The following is a 21,734-nucleotide window of genomic DNA, read 5'->3' as shown; positions in this document are numbered from 1 at the left end:
TCTGTGGATAAACGATTCTCTGACAGGCAGTGTGCTGAAGAGTGGAGTTTGAGAGGTGAAGGGTTCAGCAGGAGATCTGAAATCTCACTAAGGACAGAGAGGGGATACTAAGACAGGTGTAAGGAAAGCCAAGAACAAACAAAAAGACAAGGAGAGGACTTTTCAAACTGTGAATTGCTGATTTATATCTTTGACCATTTTTAAGATGCTCATTTTTTTGTTATCGATATAAAAGAACACTTTATATAGCAGTGTGTTGAAGAGACTGGAACTCTGAAATTATCTTTACAGTGTTTGAATCCAATCTTCAAGACTTATTACCAAAAACTCTAGATGTTCACTTTACCTTTCTTAGCAGTAGTATTCTCATGAGTAAAATATAGATAATATCAATATCTACCCTCACCACCACCACTATATTAGCCTTACACTCAACCTCCATGGCAGGAGATTAAAGATTTACAGTCTGAGAAGAATAACTTTTTTCCAAAAAAGACCTATAGATACATAATGTTGGCTGTAAATCCCCAGCGGTCTTTGTCCTGTTTGGAATTGAGTTCAATATCTTTCTGCTGTTATAGTATCCCTATTGCAATAGTCTTGAATAAAGTCCTTCTTGCCATTATAATAAGTGTCAGAAGAATTTTTTTCTTTAACAACATAGAACTGAAAAGTGAAGTTGCAGCGTAAGCATGTTATTTATAAACATAGAGGTAGGTATCAAAGAAACCAATTTTTAAAAAGTGAAAAGAGTTCATTTGATTAACAGAAATTAGTGGTGGAGTGACCATGCAAGTGAGATAATGAACCACTTTTTTTAATCATAAGCTCTTATGGTAATGACATTTTATAAACTATGTACATATGATACCTGATGAAAGTTAAACTATAAAAGTTATCATTAACAACAACAAAAGAAATCATGAATTTTATGTGTTGAAGGTGTATTATAAATGCTACTTGTTGTTTAATGATTTGCTGTTTGTTTAATGATGGGAGACACAATAATATACAAAAATTCAAATATGTTTATGTCTGTATACTGATTAATTTTGAATGATAATGAGGATACAGGAGTCATAGACAATTCCTCCATTTCCAACTGAAATGAACAAGTGAATACATTGCCATCCAAAGAAAAAATATATATATTTAAGGGAGTCCACAGAAGTTCAAGTTGGCAGACGTGAGTATTGGTACCAACTGACATGTGAATATAGGGCTCAGGATATGATATGTGATAACTATACCATGCAGTAGGAGCACCATCAACCTCTGAGACATTCTTCTGCTCACAAATTCCCCTATTCCTCTAATGCTTGAGTCACTTCATTGGAGTCAGAATTGTTTGTTTAATATATAGTTATAAATATTTCTGTGGGACTGCAAAATGGTGCAGCCTCTATGGAAAATGGTATGGAGATTCCTTAAACAATTGCAAATAGATCTACCATACGACCCAGCCATCCCACTGTTGGGAATATACCCAGAGGAATGGAAATCATCAAGTCGAAGGTATACCTGTTCCCCAATGTTCATCGCAGCACTCTTTACAATAGCCAAGAGTTGGAACCAGCCCAAATGCCCATCATCAGATGAGTGGATACGGAAAATGTGGTACATCTACACAATGGAATACTACTCAGCTATAAAAACAAATGAAATACTGCCATTTGCAACAACATGGATGGACCTCGAGAGAATTATATTAAGTGAAACAAGTCAGGCACAGAAAGAGAAATACCACATGTTCTCACTTATTGGAGGGAGCTAAAAATTAATATATAAATTCACACACACACATACACACATACACACACAAACCGGGGGGGGGGGGGAAGAAGATATAACAACCACAATTATTTGAAGTTGATAGAACAAACAAACAGAAAGGACATTGTTGGGGGGGAGGGGGGAGGGAGAAGGGAGGGAGGATTTGGTGATGGGGAGCATTAATCAGCTACAATGTATATCGACAAAATAAAATTAAAAAAAAAAAAATAAATAAATAAATAAATAAAAAAAAACAAAGTGCCAAGTCAAAAACATGAGAAACAGAATGAGATCTAAAGCATAATAACAGTAATTTTTGAAACATACACAAAAAATACATGTTTTGCGAGACATAAATTAAAGGCTACACTTTAAACTCATTAGAATTATTGCCTGTGTGTGTATGGGCAATGTGGTGGGGAGGATAGGTAGATAGGTTTTGGGGAATTGGGGACAAAAAAACTGAAACAGAGAAGTGTCCTGCCCGGAACAAGTAAGCTAATGGCCATGAACTGACAGAAATAATTAACTGCATCTGAGGTCCAGGACGTTACAAATCAGTTGTAGAGTATTTTCAACTACTTAAACTCACTTCTCTCTGAGTGCACTGATATTTCATTGTCTGCTCATTTAGCAATTATAGTCCGAAAATTACAATTTAAGCAGTATTATAATGTCGTAGTTCACCTTTTGATAATGTTTTGGTATAGCTATTTTTGCAAAAGCATTTCGTGTTTATAATTTGTTTCTAATCAATTAATCTGATTTGGCTTCTCAGTTACATTGCAATCAAGAAAATTTTGCCCTAATATGCACAGCTCTGTGAACAATAAGAAATAAAAATGTTTACATTTTAAAACTTGATAAAGGCTTATCATTAATCTCAAATTGTACTTTTGGGCTGACTGGTTAACTCAGTTGGTGTTTTAACACCAAGGTCAAGGGTTTGGATACCCTTACTGGTCAGCTGCAAAAAATAAGTAATTATATAAAAATTCAACTTAAGAACTGAAAAAAAAAATCGACTTTTAATTTGTTGTACTCGTACCAGCCAGCCACCAAAAAATAAAAAAATAATAAATAAAAAAAAAATAATAATAAATACATAAATATTTCTGAAAATTTTCCAAGCATGGAGAAATATGACAGCAACCAGATACAGGAAGCTCAGAGGTTGTCAGCCAAATTCACTGCAAGGAGGAACACTCCAAGACACATCATAATCAAATTATCAAAAACCAAAGACCAAGAAAGCACACTGAAAACAGCCAGAGAAAAGAAACACATGACATTCAACATAGCACCAATACTTCTGTCAGTGGATTTCTCTGTGGAGACCCTACAGGCCAGAAAAGAGTGGGATGATATATTCAAAGAGATGAAGGAAAAAGACTGTCAGTCAAGAATTTTGTATTCAGCAAAACTAACCTTCAAATATGAAACAGAAATAAAGTATTTGCCAGAAAAACAAAACCTAAGGGAATTCATCAACACTAGACCTGCCTTACAAGAAATGCTAAAGAGAGTTCCTCAATCTGAAAGAATAAGATATAAAGGAGCAGGAAGAAAACATTTAAGGTACACAGCTTATTAGTAATGTAAATTCACAGACAACCTCCAAATACTCCAGTGTTGTAAGGGTGGTGAATAAACTGCTTACATCTTTAGTATGAAGACTAAAAGACAAACCTAACAAGAAAATAACATATACACAACTATATAGGACACAGGCAATATTAAAAGATGTAACTTGAAATAACACAATGTCAAAAAGTGAAGGGGAATGACGTCAAAGCCTAGAGTTGGCTTTGTTTTTTTTTTCTTAGATATCAAAATTAAGTTGTTATTAGCCTAAAATAATCTGTTATACCTATAACAAGTTTGTTTGTGAGCTTCATGGTAACCATAATACAAAAACTTAGACATACTGAAAATAAATAGTGAGTCATCAAAATACAGTACTAGAGAAAACCACTCAATTAAAGAGGAAGACAGTAAGATCAGAAAAAAAAATCAACAAATCAACCAGAAAAAAAAGTAACAAAATGGCAGAATATATATCAATAATAATTCTACATGTAAATGGATTAAATGCACCAATTAAACGACACAGACTGGCTCAATGGATTAAAAAACAAGAACATCAACTACAAGAAAATCACTTCACCTATAAAGACATGTACCATCTAAAAGTGAAGGGATGGAAAAAGATGTTTCATAAAAATGGAAACCAAAAAAGGAGCAGGAGTAGCTATACTTATTTAAGATAAAATAGACTTCAATCCAAGGAATTAATATATATATGTATTTATATAAGGAATGTTACTATACATTGATAAAGGGATCAATTCAGCAAGAGGCTATAGCAATTCTAAATATATATTCACCCAACTCTAGAGAACCCAGTTGTATAAAGCGATTACTATTGGAACTAATGCGAGAAATAGGCTCCAACACAGTAACAGTTGGTTGTTTTAACACCCTACTTTCAGCAAAGGACAGATCATCCACACAGAAAGTTAACCAGGAAACATCAGAATTAATCTCTAATCTAGGCAGATAGGACCTAACAGACATATAGAACCTTTCATCCAATGACTGCAGAATACACATTATTCTCAGAAGCATATGGAACATTTTCATATGTTAGGTCACAAAACAAGCCTCAACAAATTTCAAAAAACTAAGATCATATCAACTACTTTGTCAGACCACAATGCAATAAAACTAGAAATAAACATCAAAAGGGATATTAAAAACCATGCAAACACACAGAAACTAAACAACATGCTCTTAAACAATAAACGAGTCAAAGAAGAAATAAAAAAGGAAATTAAAAAATTCCTGGAGACAAATGAAAAGAAAACATAACATACCAGAATCTAAGGGATACAACAAAAGCAATTCTAGGAGTGAAGTTTATAGCAATAAATGTCTACATCAAAGAAGAAAGACTTCAAATAAACAACCTAACATTATATCACGAGGAACTATAAAAATAAGAATGAACCAAACCTAAAATAAATAAAAGGACAGAAATAACAAAGATCAGAGCAGAAATTAGAGATTAAAAAAATACAAAAGATTAATGAAATAAAGAGTTGGTTTTTTGAAATGATAACGAAACTGATAAACCTTTAGCTAGACTAAAGAAGAAAAAAAGAGAGAAGACTCAAATAAGTAAAATCAGAAATGGAAAATATCACAGGAATACAAAGGATCATAAGGTATTATTATGAACAACTATATGCAAACAAACTGGAAAATCTAGAAGTAATGGATAAATTCCTGGATACAAACAACTTACCAAGGTTGAATCAGGAAGAAGGAGAAAACCTAAAAACACCAATAACCAGTAATTACATTGAATCAATAATGAAGTCTTCCAACAAATAAAACCCTAGGACCAGACATCTTTACTGCTGAATTCTACCAAATATTTAAAGAACTAATTCCAATTCTTCTCAAACTCTTCCAAAAAATTGAAAAGAAGGGAATACCTCCAAATTCATTCTACAAGGCCAACATTAACCTCATATGAAAACCAGAAAACATACAACAAAAAAATTGCGAGCAATACCCCTAATGAACACAGCTGAGAAGATCCTCAACAAAATACTAGCAAACAGAATCCAACAACACATTAAAAAAATCTATCACCATAATCAAGTGGGACAGACCCCAGGTATTTAAAGATGATTCAACACATGCAAATCAATAAATGCAATACAGCACATCCACAGAATGAAGGGGGAAAAAAAGATCATTTCAATAGATGCATAAATGTATTTAATAAAATCCAGTATCTCTTCCTAACAAAAACACTCAACAAACTAGGTATAGAAGAATATATCTCAACACGATAAAGACCATATATGAAAAACCCACAGCTATTATTATACAAAATGGACAAAAATTGGAGGCTTTTCCTCTAAGATCTGGAACAAGACAAGGATGCTCACTTCTCTCACTGTTACACAACATAGTACTCGAAGTTCTAGCCAGCACAGTAACGAGATAGAAAGCAACAAAGGGCATCTAAATTGAAAAGTAGGAAGATAAACTATCTCTATTTGCAGATGCCAAGATCATATACATAGAAAACCCAGAAAACTTCACCAAAAAATTATTAGAATAAATAAATGAATTTAATATAATGGCAGGATACAAAGTCAACACACAAATATCAATAGGTTTCTTATATCCAAATAATGAAATCGCCAAAGAAGAAATCAAAAAGTAATCCTATTCTCAATAGCTAGCAATTAAAGTAAATACCTTGGAGTAAATTGAACCAAGGAGGTGAAAGATCTATAAAACACTGGCAAAAAATATTGAAGAGGATACAAATAAATGGAAAGATATCCCACGTTCATGGGTTGGAAGAATTAACATGGTCTAAATGTCCATATCACCCCAAGGTATCTACACATTCAATACAATTCCCATCAAAATACCAATCACAGAAATGGAAAAAACAATCTTAAAATTTGTATGGAACTACAAAAGACCCCATACTGCTAAGGCAATCTTGAATAAAAACAACAAAGTTGGAGACATAACATTTCCTGACATTAAAATATTTTATAAAACTATAGTAACCAAAACAGAATGATTCTGGAAGAAAAAGAGACAAATATGCCAATCGAACAGAATAGAGCCAGAAATAAATCTGCACACTTACAGCCAACTGATTTTGAACAAAGGTGCCAAGACTATAGAGTGGGGAAAAGACAGCTTTTTCAATAAGTGGTGCTGGGAAGACTGGATATCCACATGCAGAAGATTGAAACTTGATTCCTATTTTTCCCATGCACAAAAATCAACTCAAAATAGGTTAATGACCTAAATTTAAGACCCAAAACTGTGAAACTAACTAGAAGAAAACATAGCAGAAACACTATGCAAAATGGTAGTGGTCAGCACTTTTATAAGTGAGACTACAAAGGCACAGGCAATTAAAGCAGAAATACACAAATGGGACTACATCAAACTGAAAAGCTTCTGCACAGCAAGGGACACTATCAACAAAGTGAAGAGAAAACTTACTGAATGGAAGAAAGTGGTTGCAAACTACACATCAGACAAGAGGCTAATATCCAGAATATATAAGGAACTCAACTCAACAGAAAATAATAATAATAATAATAACAACAACCCAATTAAAAGTGGGCAACAGACATTTATCAAAAGAAGATATACAAGTGGCCAACAGACACATGAAAACATGCACAAAATTACTAATCATCAGGGAAACGCAAATTAAAATTGTAATGAGATATCATCTCACCTGAGTTAGAATAGCTATTATCAAAAAGGCAGACAATAACAAATGTTGGCGAGGATGTGGGGAAAAGGGAACTCTCCTCTTTTGTCAGTGGGAATATAAACGGGTATTGCCATTGTGGAAAACAGCATGGAAGTTCCTCAGAGAAATAAAAATTTATCTACCTTATGACCCAGCTATCCCACTACTAGGTATACATCCCAAGAAAATGAAATCAATATATCAAAAAGACATCTGCATCCCCATATTCATTGCAATGCTATTCACAATAACCAAGAGATGGAATCAACCTAAATGCCCATCAATGGACGAATGGATAAAAACCTGTCATATATATTCATAATGGGATACTATTCAGCTATAAAAATAAAAGTGATATCCTATCATTTGAAGAAACATGGATGGAATAGAAAATTATCATGTTAAGTAATGTAATTCAGGCACAGAAAGACAAATACCACACAATCTCTCTCGCATGTGGAATCTAATAAAAAAAATGTGACTCTCAGACTCATAGAAAGAAGTAAGAGAGTAGAATAATGGTTACCAGAGGCTGGGAGGGGAGGTGAGATTCGGTGGGAAAGAGATTTGGTGGACTAGCAGGTAGAAAACTATGCTATCTACCCTAACTGAATCATTGTGCAGTATATGCATGTATTGAAACAACACTGTATCCCACAAAATGTACAAGTAAATGTTAAAATAAAAAACATATATATTCATAAATAATCTTGAAGAAATTATTGATAGACTCACCCAATTTTTTGTATAACGTGCTCTACCTGAAGGAATTCCAAGTCTTTGGAAGAACACCTCAAAATCATTGCCAGATCCTAATTTGTTAATCCTATTAGGGGTAAAATAAGAGAATTATTTCAGAGTAATTTCTTCATCAAGTAAAGATTAAAAATCAATAAAACTAAACTTTATTCTTACTATGACAAATATAATTTTTAAGTGTACAACCTTAGACATGCAGCAAATAACGGGAGAAATATTAATTCTGATCACAAAATACCTAAGTCTGTAACGTAATTTTGTGTAGAAGTGATATTTTATGTAATTTTTTTTTAGAGATTCCTTCAGTTGGAAAATATTTTCCTTTAGATTACTTAATTCTTCTTATCATCTAAAGTTATTATACATGATAAAGTAAAAAGAATCAACAATTTTCCAGATAATTTAGAAATGTTATGCCCTTAATACTTAAAATTATTCATAATGTTGACATCTACAATCTCATACAACTGAGATATTTATTCCTCTTCTCTTGCTTGTGTAGATACACAGTGCTGAAGTGATGTTTATACTTTTATTAGAGTAACCACATTTCTTAACTGTATGATGTTCAGAAAAAAATAATTACAGAGTGATGAGGGGACTGAAATATGAACAGAATTACTTTCCACCATTACCTCCATTATAATCTTTTTAAAAATCTCCTATGTGTATATGTTACCTCTTGTTAAGAGCATCAGTTTTTGAAGACCTACAGTTAACTTCAAAACACACAGTAACATTTTATTTGTAAACCTAAGAATTGTTTTACCTTTATGAGATTTTAGAGCATTATGAATGTTAATTTTTTAAATTATTGATTGAAATAAAATACTCTTTTATTTTCAAAACAATCCCAGACTAAATTCTGTAGAAAGTTTTGTTTGTTTACCTGGGCACGCCACTGAACTCAGGTGAGGAACTTTTCTCACTCCAGCTCTCATAAAGAGATTTGCCTTCAAAGCCTTCATCAGGGCTTTGCAGCTACACAAATTAAAACAAACAAACAAATAAAAGACAACACTTTTAAATCAGATGTATTAAGACCTAGATAGATATCCATTAGACTGGGAGTGAATGGCTAAACTATAGATTAGCAAAACAAGGAATGTGATCCATATATTAGCAGTCATCAAGAATTGCAGTGAGTTTCTGAAAATATGGGAAAATGCTCATGTTATCCTGTATAGATCCTGTATAGGTGCAAATACATTATAAAAATAAATGCATGAATACATAGTAAAGAAGGCTACACCAACTTATTACCAAGCCATTGTTTTTAAGTGAATGATCATATTGTATGATCTTTTGTCTATTTTTTTATTTTCTACTCTCAAAACCATATATTCCTTCTCCTCTTATAAAAAATAAAATGGAAAGAGGCAAACTGGATAAGGGAAAAAGCAGTCCTTTTAATATTATTTCTTGCAACTAAGGGTGCCAAAGTCTTAAATAATATATAATAAAGTACAATGTTAGTAATAATGTATTTAATTAATTATTAATGGTAATTCTGTTAAGCATTGGGCTTCAAATAAATTTTCTGGTGTTACAAATGAGAAAATAAAGGGAGTAAAATATGACCTATTATTGAATACTATACACAGAGAATTAAGTGTTGTGCCAAAAATATTCAGCAAACTAAACTGTAGTTAATACCCCATAGTTATTTACAGGAAACCAAACAATACATGGCATAAAATGTTTTTATTTTATATTTTAAAAAGCACTATGTGCTATTTTTCCATGAACTCAATTCAGAAAGTTTATAGAGGAGTACCTATACTGTTTAATACTTTTTGTAGATACCAGAGACAGAGATAAATAAGACATATAGCATACTCTCTAATAGAGATGATTAGTATGTAAGTAAAAATGTAGAATTCAGACAGGAGAGGCACCCAGGGAGGCAGGAGAACAGGCCAGCCACCTACCTAGCCCCACCCCACCTACACAGTTGGCAGGACCCCATGCACCATGCCACAACCATGAGTCTTCACACAGCTTCTGTGGAGGTGGCGCACAATAGCCATGAACACAGGTAATATTGTTGCAAGCATAGCTCACTGCCTTAGTAACATCCACAACAACTGTGCAGGTGGCCCACCACATATTCAACTTCATTGTCACAAGGAGAGTCAACGGAGGAGTCTGGAAAAAGAGGAAAAAGTCTTTCTCCTAAAGTCTACTTCAGAGTAACAGAAGAAGCAACTGATCTACCAGATGAGCAAACATCAACGTAGAGATACTAGAAATATGAAAAAATCAGAAATATGACACCCCAAAGGAATTCAGTAACTCTCAAGGTCAAAGAAAGAATCCTAAAAGCAGCAGGAGAAAAGCATCAAGTCACTTATAAGGGTGCACCCATCAGTCGAACAGCAGACTTCTCAACTGAAACCCTACAGCAAGAAGAAAATGGGATGACATATTCAAAATACTGAAAGAAAAAAACTGCCAGCCAAGAATATTATATCTGGCAAGGCTATCCTTCAAAAATGAGAAAGAAATAGAGTATGTCCCAGGCAAGCAAAAACTGCAAGAGTTCATCACCACATGACCAGTCATGGGAGAAATACTCAAGGGAGTCCTGCAATGGAATCCAAAAAACAATAATCATTACCATGAATAAACAAATAAGAACAAAATCCACTAGGTAAAACACAAATAAAAATGAGAAAGAGAAAAGAAACTAAATATTACCACCTCAAAAAAAAAAAGAAAAGAAAAAAAACCACAAACATTGAAATCAATAATACAAGGAGAAGTGAGGAACAAATGTTACTCTCAAAACATATAAACATAAAGCCATAAAGTGCCAGGAATACAACAATACCTCTCAATAAAAACCCTAAATGTAAATGGAATAAACTCCCCACTCCAAAGACACAGACTGATGGATTAGATAAAAAAGCAAGACCCAACTATATGCTGTCTTCTGGAGACTCATCTCACTGGTAAAGGTGCACACAGACTAATAGTGAAGAGATGGAAAAACATATACCATGCAAATGGAAACCAAAAATGAGCAGTAATAGCTATTCTTATATCAGATGGAAAGACAATCTATGCTCTTGGCTTAGGAGAACTGACGTTGTGAAAATGTACATACTACCCGGAGCAATATACAGAAACAATGCAACCCCCATCAAAATACCAATGAAATTCTTCACAGAAATAGAAAAAAACAATCTTAACATTCACATGGAACAACAAAAGACCCTGAATAGCCAAAGCAATGCTGAGCAAAAAAATATTAAGCCGGAGGCATCACACTATCTGACTTCAAATGATACTAAAAGCTATAGTAACCAAAAAAGCATGGTACTGGCATAAAATAGACACTCAGACCAGTAAAACAGAATAGAGAACCCAGAAATCAATCCACAGGCTTATAGCCAATTGATATTTGAGAAAAGCAACAAGAACATACACTGGGGAAAAGACTGCCTCTTCTGTAAGTGGTGCTGAGAAAATTGGATATCAATATGCAGAAGAATGAAACTAAACATGCACCCCTCACCATATACTAAAAACAACTAAAAATGGATAAAAGACTTACTTAAGTGTAAGATCTGGAACTACAAAACTACTAAGGGAAATTCAGGGGAAACACTTCAGGAACTAGGACTGGACACAGATTTTATAAAGAAGAGTACAAAAGCCCAGCAACAAAAGAAAAGACAAATAAATAGGTTTATATCAAACTAAGAAGCTTCTGCACAGCAAAGGAGACAATCGACAGAGTGAAACAACAACCTACAGAATGGGAGAAAATATTTGAAAACTATACATCTAACAAGGGATTAATATCCAGAATATACAAGGAACTGGAGAAATTACACAGTAAAATAAGTAAATAAATAACCCAATTAAAAAATGGGCAAAGGTGTTGAATAAACATTTTTTGAAGGAAGACATACACATGGACAAAAGGTACTTGAAAAAATGCTAAACATCACTAATCATCAGGGAAATGCAGATTAAAACCACCTTGAGATATCACCTTATCCCAATTAGACTGGCTATAATCAAAAAGACTGAAAATAACAAGTGCTGATGAAGATGTAGAGAGAAGGGAACACTCCTACACTGTCGGTGGGACTGTAAATTAGTACAACTACTTTGGAAAACAGTACAGAGGTTTCTCGGCTACAGGTAGATCTACCATATGATTCAGCAATCTCACTTCTAGGTATGTACCCAGCAGAGTGGAAATCATCATTTTGAAGGGATACCTGCACTCCCATGTTCATCACAGCTTTATTTGCAACAGCCAAGATATGGAACCAACCTAAATGTCCATTGACCGAAGACTGGATGAGGAAAATGTGGTACATATGCACAACGTAATATTACTCAGCCATGAAAAGAATGAAACTCTGCCATTTGCAGCAACATGGATGAGCTTGGAGAAAATTGTGTGTGTCAAGTGAAATAAGCCAGGCACAGCAGAAAAAATACCACATATCTTCACTCATAAGAGGGAGCTAAGAGAAAGAAGGAAGGAAGAAGGTGACTTGGACTTGTAGAGGAAGAGAGCAGACCTAGGCTTGCAGAGTGGGGTGGAGGGGTGGAGAGAGGTTGGGGAATAACTAGGTTAGGGACATGGAGAATAACTGCAATTCGTGGAAATGGGCATGCTCATAGTATTGACCTGGCCATCACATCTTGTGCACAAGTGGTGATGGTCAGATTTGTACCCCATGAATATGCATAATCAATTTTTAAAAAGGTAGAATTCAATTAGGTACTATAATAGATATATATGCAAAGTTCTATCAGGACAAAAATTAAATTTGCATAAGCATGAAGAGAGATGCATAAGCATGAGAGATGTTATGTCAACATCTTAACTTGTAAAATATGAATGAATGAAGCAATAAAACAATTTGTCATGTTTATAAATTTACATGAAACTTTGATACAAGGGACAGCAAAACTTCATTTATTCTAAAAAAGGCAAATTTGAAATAGTGTGAAAGTATACTACTAAATTTTCAGTCTATGAGCAAAATTCGAAATGTTACAAATCACTATCCTAAAAGAAACACAGCAAAATAAAACAAAATATAAAATTACAAGCATCACATAATTTCAAACCTGACCTACAGTGCAATATTTTTGCAAGTCACAGGGTGCCACCAACCCAGCTAGTAAATAAAAATAACTGCGAAGTTTCTTTAGCATTCATCTTAAATTACATGAATGGTGGAAATTCTCTGGAATACCATGTTTCAGAGATTTTAATTTTTATACATTGCATGGTAATTGATAACATTGAAGGCAAATGATGAAGCTCTTAAATAACTAGATAGATATTTTCAAATTAATTTTTATTTTCCTCTAAAAGAAGTTAAGATATATAATTAAATCCCATGCTTTTCATACCAAGGCTTAATGGCATTTAGGTTTTATTTACAATCCCTATTTGAAGAAAAAAAATGTGTTTTTCTTGGTAACTACATTTTAGTTGGTAATTTTATCACATTGTGAAAGTTGTCAGAATCAAAATGATTCACTGTGTCAAACCCCGACAAATAAGAGTTGGGGAAGGTCATGATGGGAGGGTTCTCACGCATAAATGCTTGATGACGGGAACTATTACAAAAGACTCTGCAAAAACCGTAACCTTGAACAGAGTCCATCACAACCTTACACACACAAAAATTCTTCTGGAAGGACATATGCCCAGCCACTGCCTGTCCAACCTCGGAATGTTGCCACCCTTGTTATTGATCCTTGTAGCCTAGGATAATTATCCCAAAACAATCATGTAATGCTCTGCATTTTTCTTTTGTCTTCCTTTACCTCTCTGAATACCCACGTAGTTTACTACAGCATGTGTATTCTCACTGCAATGCCCTATTCCTGAATAAGCATCATTTTCTTTTAGAAAGCCTCTCTCTGTAATTCAGTTTGACATAAATGGTATTCAGAAGCAGGACCAAGTAAGCTCACCTTGGACAAATTGGCAGCCCCTGGATCTGAGTGCTGTGTAAACCAAGCCCTGATGCTCTACATTTCTGGGGTCACCCTTTCTGCCCTGGTGAATCTTCTCTCAGATTCTCGGACTTCCTCCCTTTGGTCAGTTCTTTGACATTACTTAGGATTTGGTACAAAGTCACCTTATTGAGACCAGGAAAGCTTTTTTTTTTTTATTTATTTTTATTTTTTTGGCAAGCCTCTTCTGGTAGAAAGACAAGTGTCCTGGTTTGAGAAATCTGGTTTCTACACAATTTACATTCTGTCTGTGAGGCCTGTCCTTTTTTGGTGAATTTGTTTTCAGTTCTGCACAACTGATTTATTATTTTGTTTGGTCTGTGTGCCTGGCTTTTTTTTTGGTATTTTGGGTCCTTTTTGGTTTGGTTATGCGTGTCTGTAAATGATGTGGCTCATTTCTCTTGCTTGTTTCTGAAAATACTGTAAGAGCAAAAATAAACATTCTAAATGATGAACACCGATTAGCTGATTGAAAGCCACTAGGGTGGTCACCACCATTAAAAACACTGGTCCAAAATCCTGACATTCTCTGACAGGATTTATAACATTTTCTTTCCTCTTCAGAGATTAGTAAGAAATGGAATGAGATCCTCAAAATTCTAAAGCAAAACAAACCCTCTAAGGACTTCAAATGGCTGTTCATTCAGAATCAATGGTCCGTTCTTGTGCAGATTTCTAATCAATGAACAAATTACACCAAGGATAATTTATGTCAATTAAAGGGACCACTCAAGCTCTTCAAATTTATTTTTCGTAAATCTTCCCCAGCTATGGATGTTAATTCTACTCAAGTAGCTTTTTATTCCATGTTTATGAATGGCCTTTCTTGATTGGTTTTACAGCTTGTTAAAAGAGCTCACACAGAACGGTTAACTATGCCAACTCCTGATTTAATCAACTTAGCAAATCTACTTGCCTGCACCTTTGAGGACACCACTCAGGAAAAAGAAAACCACTAAGATTTTTTTTTTTTTAATTATTGGTTATGAATATTCATGAGATACACAAAGCTGATTGTCACCCCTCATGTCCATGATGTGGGGGCCAGATTCATTCTGGCTGTATACCCATTACCACAAATTGCATTTGAACCCCATGTCCCCTACCCAATTATCCCCAACGTCTCTCTCCCTCCCCATTTCCCTCCCACTCCACTTTGTAGCCCATAGAATGTTCTCTCCCTCTGCAAGTCCAACGCACTGCTGTCGTCTTGCTTTCCTTCCTTCTTTCTCTCTTAGCTCCCACATATGAGTGAGTACATATGGTATTTATCCCTCTGTGTTTTGCTTATTTCATTCAACATAAGTTTCTCCAGGCTCATCCATGTTGTTGCAAATGGGAGTATTTCATTCTTTTTTTTATAGCAGAGTAGCATTCCATGATATATATATTTCCTTATGCAATCTTCCATTGATGGACATTTAGGTTGGTTCCATGCCTTCATTTACAACAGATCGAAATGCCCAGACAAAGCATTAAGTGGAGACCCTCTGGTCAATGCCATGATTGTAAAAAACTAGGTCACTGGAAAAGAGATTTCCACAATAGAAAAAGGGCCCTGAAATTTTTTTCTCAACTTCCTCCATCCCCACCAGAAAATCAGTCTCAATGAACTGAACACTTCCTAAGAGTCATCCCTTTTGGAAATGTAAATTTAGGCTTTTCTAGCTAACAATTGCTTAAGGTGATAGAACAATTAATTAAAGGATTGATATTCTAAAAGTAAAAGAACTAGATAAATGTTTATAAAAGTTAGGTTGTGAGATCAAACAGGTACAAATCTTGAGCTCAGAGAAAAAATATAAGTAATTTCTTTCCTGCATAAAAATTGTTTTGTCTGCCACTCGAGGAACAGAAACAAAGCAAAAAAGAAAAAACAAAATCACCTGTAAATGGTTTTGTTTTCTTTTGGTTTTTGGTTTTTTTAAATACTTCCCTGCCCACACCCACATTGACTATTTCAACAAACCAGACTGGTAAACAAAAGAAAAATGTGTTGTTAAAGATTCAAGGCTGCTTGAATGTTTTGGTTTTCTTATACAATTCAGCTGCTATTAGCTAAAATGTAAACATTAGAAGTTTAACACTAAATTCATTTGAAAACGAAAAAAGTGTTTTACCTATTGGGGCAAATAAAGTTTATCCATGTAAACAGGTACCATGTTGTCAGAAGTATAATTTAAATCCAAGTGTCTTTATAAACCAGTGAGTTTGTATTACTATGTTCTACTGTTTTATGACTAAAATTAAAAAATTAAAACGAGGAAATCTGCTTCTATCCATGTGTTTGTGTATTTGTCTCTATGATTTTATGCTGTGTATGTAATATTTTTTATCAAAATATATGAAAGAGCTATGATTATTTATTTTTTTAAAGTATGTAAACCAAATATTTTATCAAAAATGTAGTAACTAACCCAAATGTTTTTAGTTCATGTGACTTAAGTAAATCTTTGATAAATAAGCTGGTTTTTAAATTTGTGGATAAAATTTTTTAAATGTCTTCAGAATGGTCAACATACATTTTTGCCTGGGTCAGACGATTTTAAATTTGTCTCTGTTAGATGTTTAAAGGTGTCAGGGTTTGACACAAAGATTATAAAACTCTTAATCCAGCCTAAAAACAGAATGATCTTGTTTAATATTGTTGGTTTATTGACCACAGCTATATCTTCTGAGTTACAGGCAAAATACCCATATTTTTTTTAACTTTAAGATTATTGTGTAGGTGAACACCTGATATTCACAGGCTATAATGATGTCTATCAGCAAAATAACTTGAAATGATGACTAGCTTTGTCTAACATCTCAGTTTATATGAGCAATCTAGTTATAATTGATAAAATAAATAAATTAGGTGAATGTGAATAAGTTAATTTACAAATGAACTTTTCATGTAATTTGAAATTTCAAAGTTATGTCATGTTAAATTAAATGATTGATATTCATTAAATGTCTGTGTCATTTACAAATAAGTAAAATACTAATATGTGGCAGACAGTTCAAGATATCTTGATTTCTTGGTTTTCACTAGATATTAAGGTTACTAAGAGTTAAAAATTCTAATTAATGTCTAATTTTCTATACAAAATGTATTGAAAAATTAAGGTGTGTTTTTGATAAGGAAAATTATAAGAATGGCTTAAAATATGTCTTTATTAAGGAAAAGAATAATTTTATCTAAATTCAGAGGTTATTAAAGTGACCTACATGGTCACACCCAGCCTCTGTCCCAAATTGATTTGTCCCTGGAAATCAGCACCTGGTTTTCTTATGTATACTCTTCTCAGTCAGAACTCCTCCTGTGTCTTTATTTAATTGGTACCACTATAGTAAGGAGTATAAACCAGGGTTAAAATTAAGGAAAGCCATAGGTAGGACCAAGTCCATGGATCAGCTACTGTACAAGTTGCATGACTTTGGTGGTTGATATTCTTTCAGCTTGGTTTCCTCATTTTCAATATGATGATGGCAGACATAATGCTATTCAAATGCTCAGATACTGACTTACTGTGACATGGAGAGGAATGAAGAAATGTGTGTGAACAGTTTGTTGCATTTGATGCTCTACAGAGTGGATATTTATTATATGAAAAAATTAGATATAAAACAACGCCAATGTGTAACATAATAATGGCACCTCAAGAAAACATCATTTGTAGAATTTAGATTTTCTTAAATTATATGTAATTGTTTTTACCTCTTTTGTTAGGTTATATACCAAGCTGTACATCAGTGGTGTACAGTCAACTCTCAGAGTGTAGTTTCCTGAAAAATAAGGAAATAGAAGATTGCTTTTTATTTCATTTATTTCTGAAATTCTTTTATTCAAAGACCGTTGTTAACTCCCTAGCCAGAATGATCCTCTTAAAACCTAAATTCAATTAAAACTCTCCAACAGTTCCGCATCTCACTCTATAAAATCCTCATCTTCACCATGGCCCACTGTGCCACACATGAAATGACCCCAGGTCACCTCTCCAAATCTTCATCTCTTTACTCTGCCCAAGAATTCTGTCTCAGGGTCTTTGCACACACTGTTCCCTCAGCCTGGATCAGTGTTCTGCATTATATCTGTGTGCCTTATTCCTCCTCTGGTCTAATGTCACATTTTCTAAGAGGTTTCCCCTGACCACCCTACCAAACAGCACACTCTTCCCCACTCTCTGTCTTAACCACTCCATTTCTCTCTTAACGTTGGCTTATTTTTCTCCATATTACTCATTTACCTAACATATCAAGTACATGTCTTTTTATTATCTGTCTTCCTACTAGAAAATAAGTTTCACAGGACTAGGCACTCTATTTAACTTGCTGCCATAGCCCAGTTCTTTAAAACAGTTGTAGCATTTAGCATATACCTAATACATATTTATTGTGAAAATGAATTTGTGAGCCAGGAGCCTTCTACCTGGTTCTGAATAGAGAGCAGACATGGCATTCCCATTCCTCAGGAGTTCAAGGGCTGGCAGGTGTGAGAGTCAAGAGAATCAGCCAGGAGAGGTGCTCTTGGGAGGCCTTGGGAGCACAGGGATGGGAGGCCAACTCAGGAGGACAGTGTGGGGGAGAGGAAGTTAAGACAACTTCACCAAGGGGGTGACTCTTGTACTGAGTTTTCTAGAACCAGAAGGAGACAGCTGAGCCAAAAGGAAATGGTAGTTTCAGCTATGGGCATAGCCTGTACAAATGCCCAGAAATATAATAGCACACGATACACTCAAAGGTTGGCAAGTAGCTTTTATCCCAAACCTTAGGATCCATGTTTGGGAACAGAAAAAGTTGAGGCTTTAGAAATAAATAGTGACACACTAGAAGGATTGCTTATGGAACTTGAAAAGTTGATTTTAAAATTCTAAAATTCATCTGGAGGAATAAATGTGCACAAATAGCCAATGCAAGTTTTAAAAGAGAAAAAGTGCTTAAAAGAATATCAATTAGGGAAGGGGGTAGATTGGGAGCAATTCTACAATTTAAATGCACATATTGCAGGACTAAACAATTATGTTTGTAGCGCTCTACCGTCCCCTCTCCTTATATAGAAAAAAGCATGCAAATAAAAGGATATTTACTGCAACAAACTGAAGCGATCTGACCATCAACTAGAGAATTGGTACAAAAATTGTCCTATTGAATATATTGTGGCACGTTTCTTTGTTTTCCAGTGAAATAGATCCATATTTATTGATATGAAAAGTTTTCCATAATATGTCGCTGAATGAAAAAAGAGCAGATGCAGAACCATATAGCTGTAATATGATACCAAAAACGTGTAGAAAGGAGTGAGAGGCAATAGAGTGTAGTGGTTAGAAGGAAAAAGCTGAAACAGACCAGCTTGATTTGAGTCTAAGCTCAATATTACAGTAGCTGTGTGACCTTGGGAAAATTAATTTACCTTTCTGAATCTCAGTTTCCTCTTCAATACAAAAGAGATAATAAAGCATACTTACCTTACAGGATTATTGTGAGTATTAAATAAATTTTTACATGTAAAGCATTTAAGACAGCACCTACTACACTTTTGGCATTCTGTGTAAGCTAAATTCTGTACTGTATAATAATGTCAACATGATGGAATCAATCCAAACAGAAGACATAGCACACTTGGAAAAGGGATTAAGTTTAAGAGTGGTTTGTGTTGGGAGTGCTATGGTTTGACTGTGTTTCCCAGAATTCATGCGTTAGAAATTTGGTCCCTGATGTGGCAGTATTGGAAACTGGAGCCTTTGAAAGGTGATTAGGTCAAGAAGCATTACTGCCACTTGCATGCTGGACTGGATTAATTCTCACAAGAGTGAGTGGGTTCTCCCTATCACACGAGTGGATTAGTTCTCACTGGAATGATTAGTTCCCTAGAAAGCAGGGTGTTATAAAGCAAGGACACCCTCCTGTTTTCCCCCTTTCTCATGCGCCCACTTTCCCTTAGCCAGTAGCCTGAGAGGAGGAGGAAAAGACAACTAAAATGCACTGTGTAAACTAACTTTTAGGACAATGTAGTTCAGATGTGTGGACAAAGAAGACAATGTAAATGTCAAAATGACTCCATCAAGGTACCACGTCCCAATTGTTGACATGGAAAATGTACTAATACACTAAAGAAAATATTCTGAAAGTCCACCCTACACTCACATATTCCTTCATTTTTTTGCATCCATGCCACAAATATTTACTTAATGAAATACTCCATGCCACAAATATTTACTTAATGAAAAACTAGAAATCAAGGAGTGGACAAGCAAGACACTGTCTGTTCCCTGCTGAAGAATACTATCTATTGTGGGAGGCAGTTTATAAAACAAATAATTTCTTGAAAATGATAGCGATGAGTGTTATGAAAATACGGCTTCTCTGAAAAAGTGACGTTTCAGAGGAGACTGTAAGGATAAGAATCAAACAGGCAGAGAGGTACTGAAGAGCAGTCTGAGAATAGAGAACAGCAGTTGCAATGGCTGGTACGCTGCATTTGGTCACAGAATAGAAAGATTAGCGGAGCTGGAATACAGTGACAATGGACTCCTTAATTTTAGTGAAATCAGCTTGAGATGTCCTTTAGTTCAACTTTTTGCTTATTAAAACCGTATCCATTCTTCTATCTCAAATTCCTATTCCAATGCTTAAGCCTTTCCTGAAGTTGCTATTATTATTTCCTCTGAACTTCCAGAACAGTTTGATTACATCCCTCTTATAGCACCTCTGTATATTATAATTCAAGACTGATTTATTCTACCATCTATACTGAGCCATAAACTCCTGAGTATAAGATCATTCCCTGCTAACCTCTGACTCCTCTGAATCCCTGGAAAAGTACATTGTGCAGAGAGGAGCTCAGTAAATTTTGTTAGAAGTAATAAAAAAATTAAAAATAAAAATACTAGATAATAAATGAAATCTCAGAAATCAGTGTTTTTTTCAAAATTGGTATGCATGATATTATGATGAAACTGAGGGTTAAATTTAAATGCTATTTTTCTACCCCATTCTAAATCATAAAATTATTTAGATCCATGACTTACTTATTCAACAGATAGTTAATAAATTCCTGCCATATAAAAGGTAATCTGCCAGATGGAGCAAATCAAAAAATGCTGTTGTACTGAATTAGCACTCCATAGGGCAAAGCACATAAAAATTTTAAAGAATCTTTCAACTAGGGCTGCCACACGGCTGTGAGTCAGGGGTAGCAACCTGACAAACCAGCAGAAGATTCCCTAACCATACATTAATAGAATGCCTCCTGTGTTAGTGCATAATTTATGAACTAAACTGCTCATCATAGCATGATCACATCTTTTTTATGAGACAAATTATATTCACCTTCTATAGATGAATCAGCATTAATATAGGCCACACCACGCTCTTGAAGGAGTCTGGAATTCTCCTATAATAAAAAGATAGAAAATTAGAAACATAAAGTTGTAACCCACCCTCTCACCCCCCACACCTCCCTGCACATCCACATTTACTGTATGCAGATTTCTGATTTAGGCTGGTCCATGTTAAGCAAAAATTTGACATGTAAGATTCTCAAAAGAGAGTTACTTTGAAAGAATTTCAATAAAGATTATTGTTAAGAAACAGCAGGAAAAACTTTTTTAAGGCTAGCATTTAAGGTGAAACTGTTCCTACACTTATGATAAATGGAAAAGGAGTTAATTTCTTATCCATATTGTTGTTTATCCTTCAAAAAATTCTCTTAGCAAACATGAATGACTTAAGAGACTTTTCAGTGAAAATCTTCCCATGAACATCTTACTATTTAAGCAAAAATTCTTGCCTGATTCACAGGGAATGAGCTACTTCAAATTTACAGGTTGAAAAATGTATGAAGTTGATGTCTCAGTGCCTGGAACATGATGTCAAGTTCTCCTATGGGATGCTACCACCTACTGGTAATGTT

At 34.4% G+C, this 21,734-nt stretch overlaps 1 protein-coding gene across 1 annotated transcript in view; it reads right to left on the bottom strand.

Annotated features, from left to right (window-relative positions):
* LOC134376244 (putative N-acetylated-alpha-linked acidic dipeptidase) overlaps nt 1-21,734 on the bottom strand; it is a 33,236-nt gene that overhangs the window by 4,446 nt on the left and 7,056 nt on the right. The window contains exons 4-7 of the mRNA XM_063094864.1: nt 21,152-21,215; nt 17,541-17,608; nt 8,730-8,821; nt 7,817-7,907 (exon numbers count right to left, since the gene is read on the bottom strand). Coding sequence (XP_062950934.1) covers nt 7,817-7,907; nt 8,730-8,821; nt 17,541-17,608; nt 21,152-21,215 — 315 coding nt within the window. The remainder of the gene's footprint in view (nt 1-7,816; nt 7,908-8,729; nt 8,822-17,540; nt 17,609-21,151; nt 21,216-21,734) is intronic.

Source organism: Cynocephalus volans, chromosome 4 (assembly GCF_027409185.1).
Source record: "Cynocephalus volans isolate mCynVol1 chromosome 4, mCynVol1.pri, whole genome shotgun sequence".
NCBI classification, from domain to species: Eukaryota; Metazoa; Chordata; class Mammalia; order Dermoptera; family Cynocephalidae; genus Cynocephalus; species Cynocephalus volans.
Note: the sequence above shows the minus strand (reverse complement) of the source record. Positions and strands in the feature narration are given on the sequence as shown.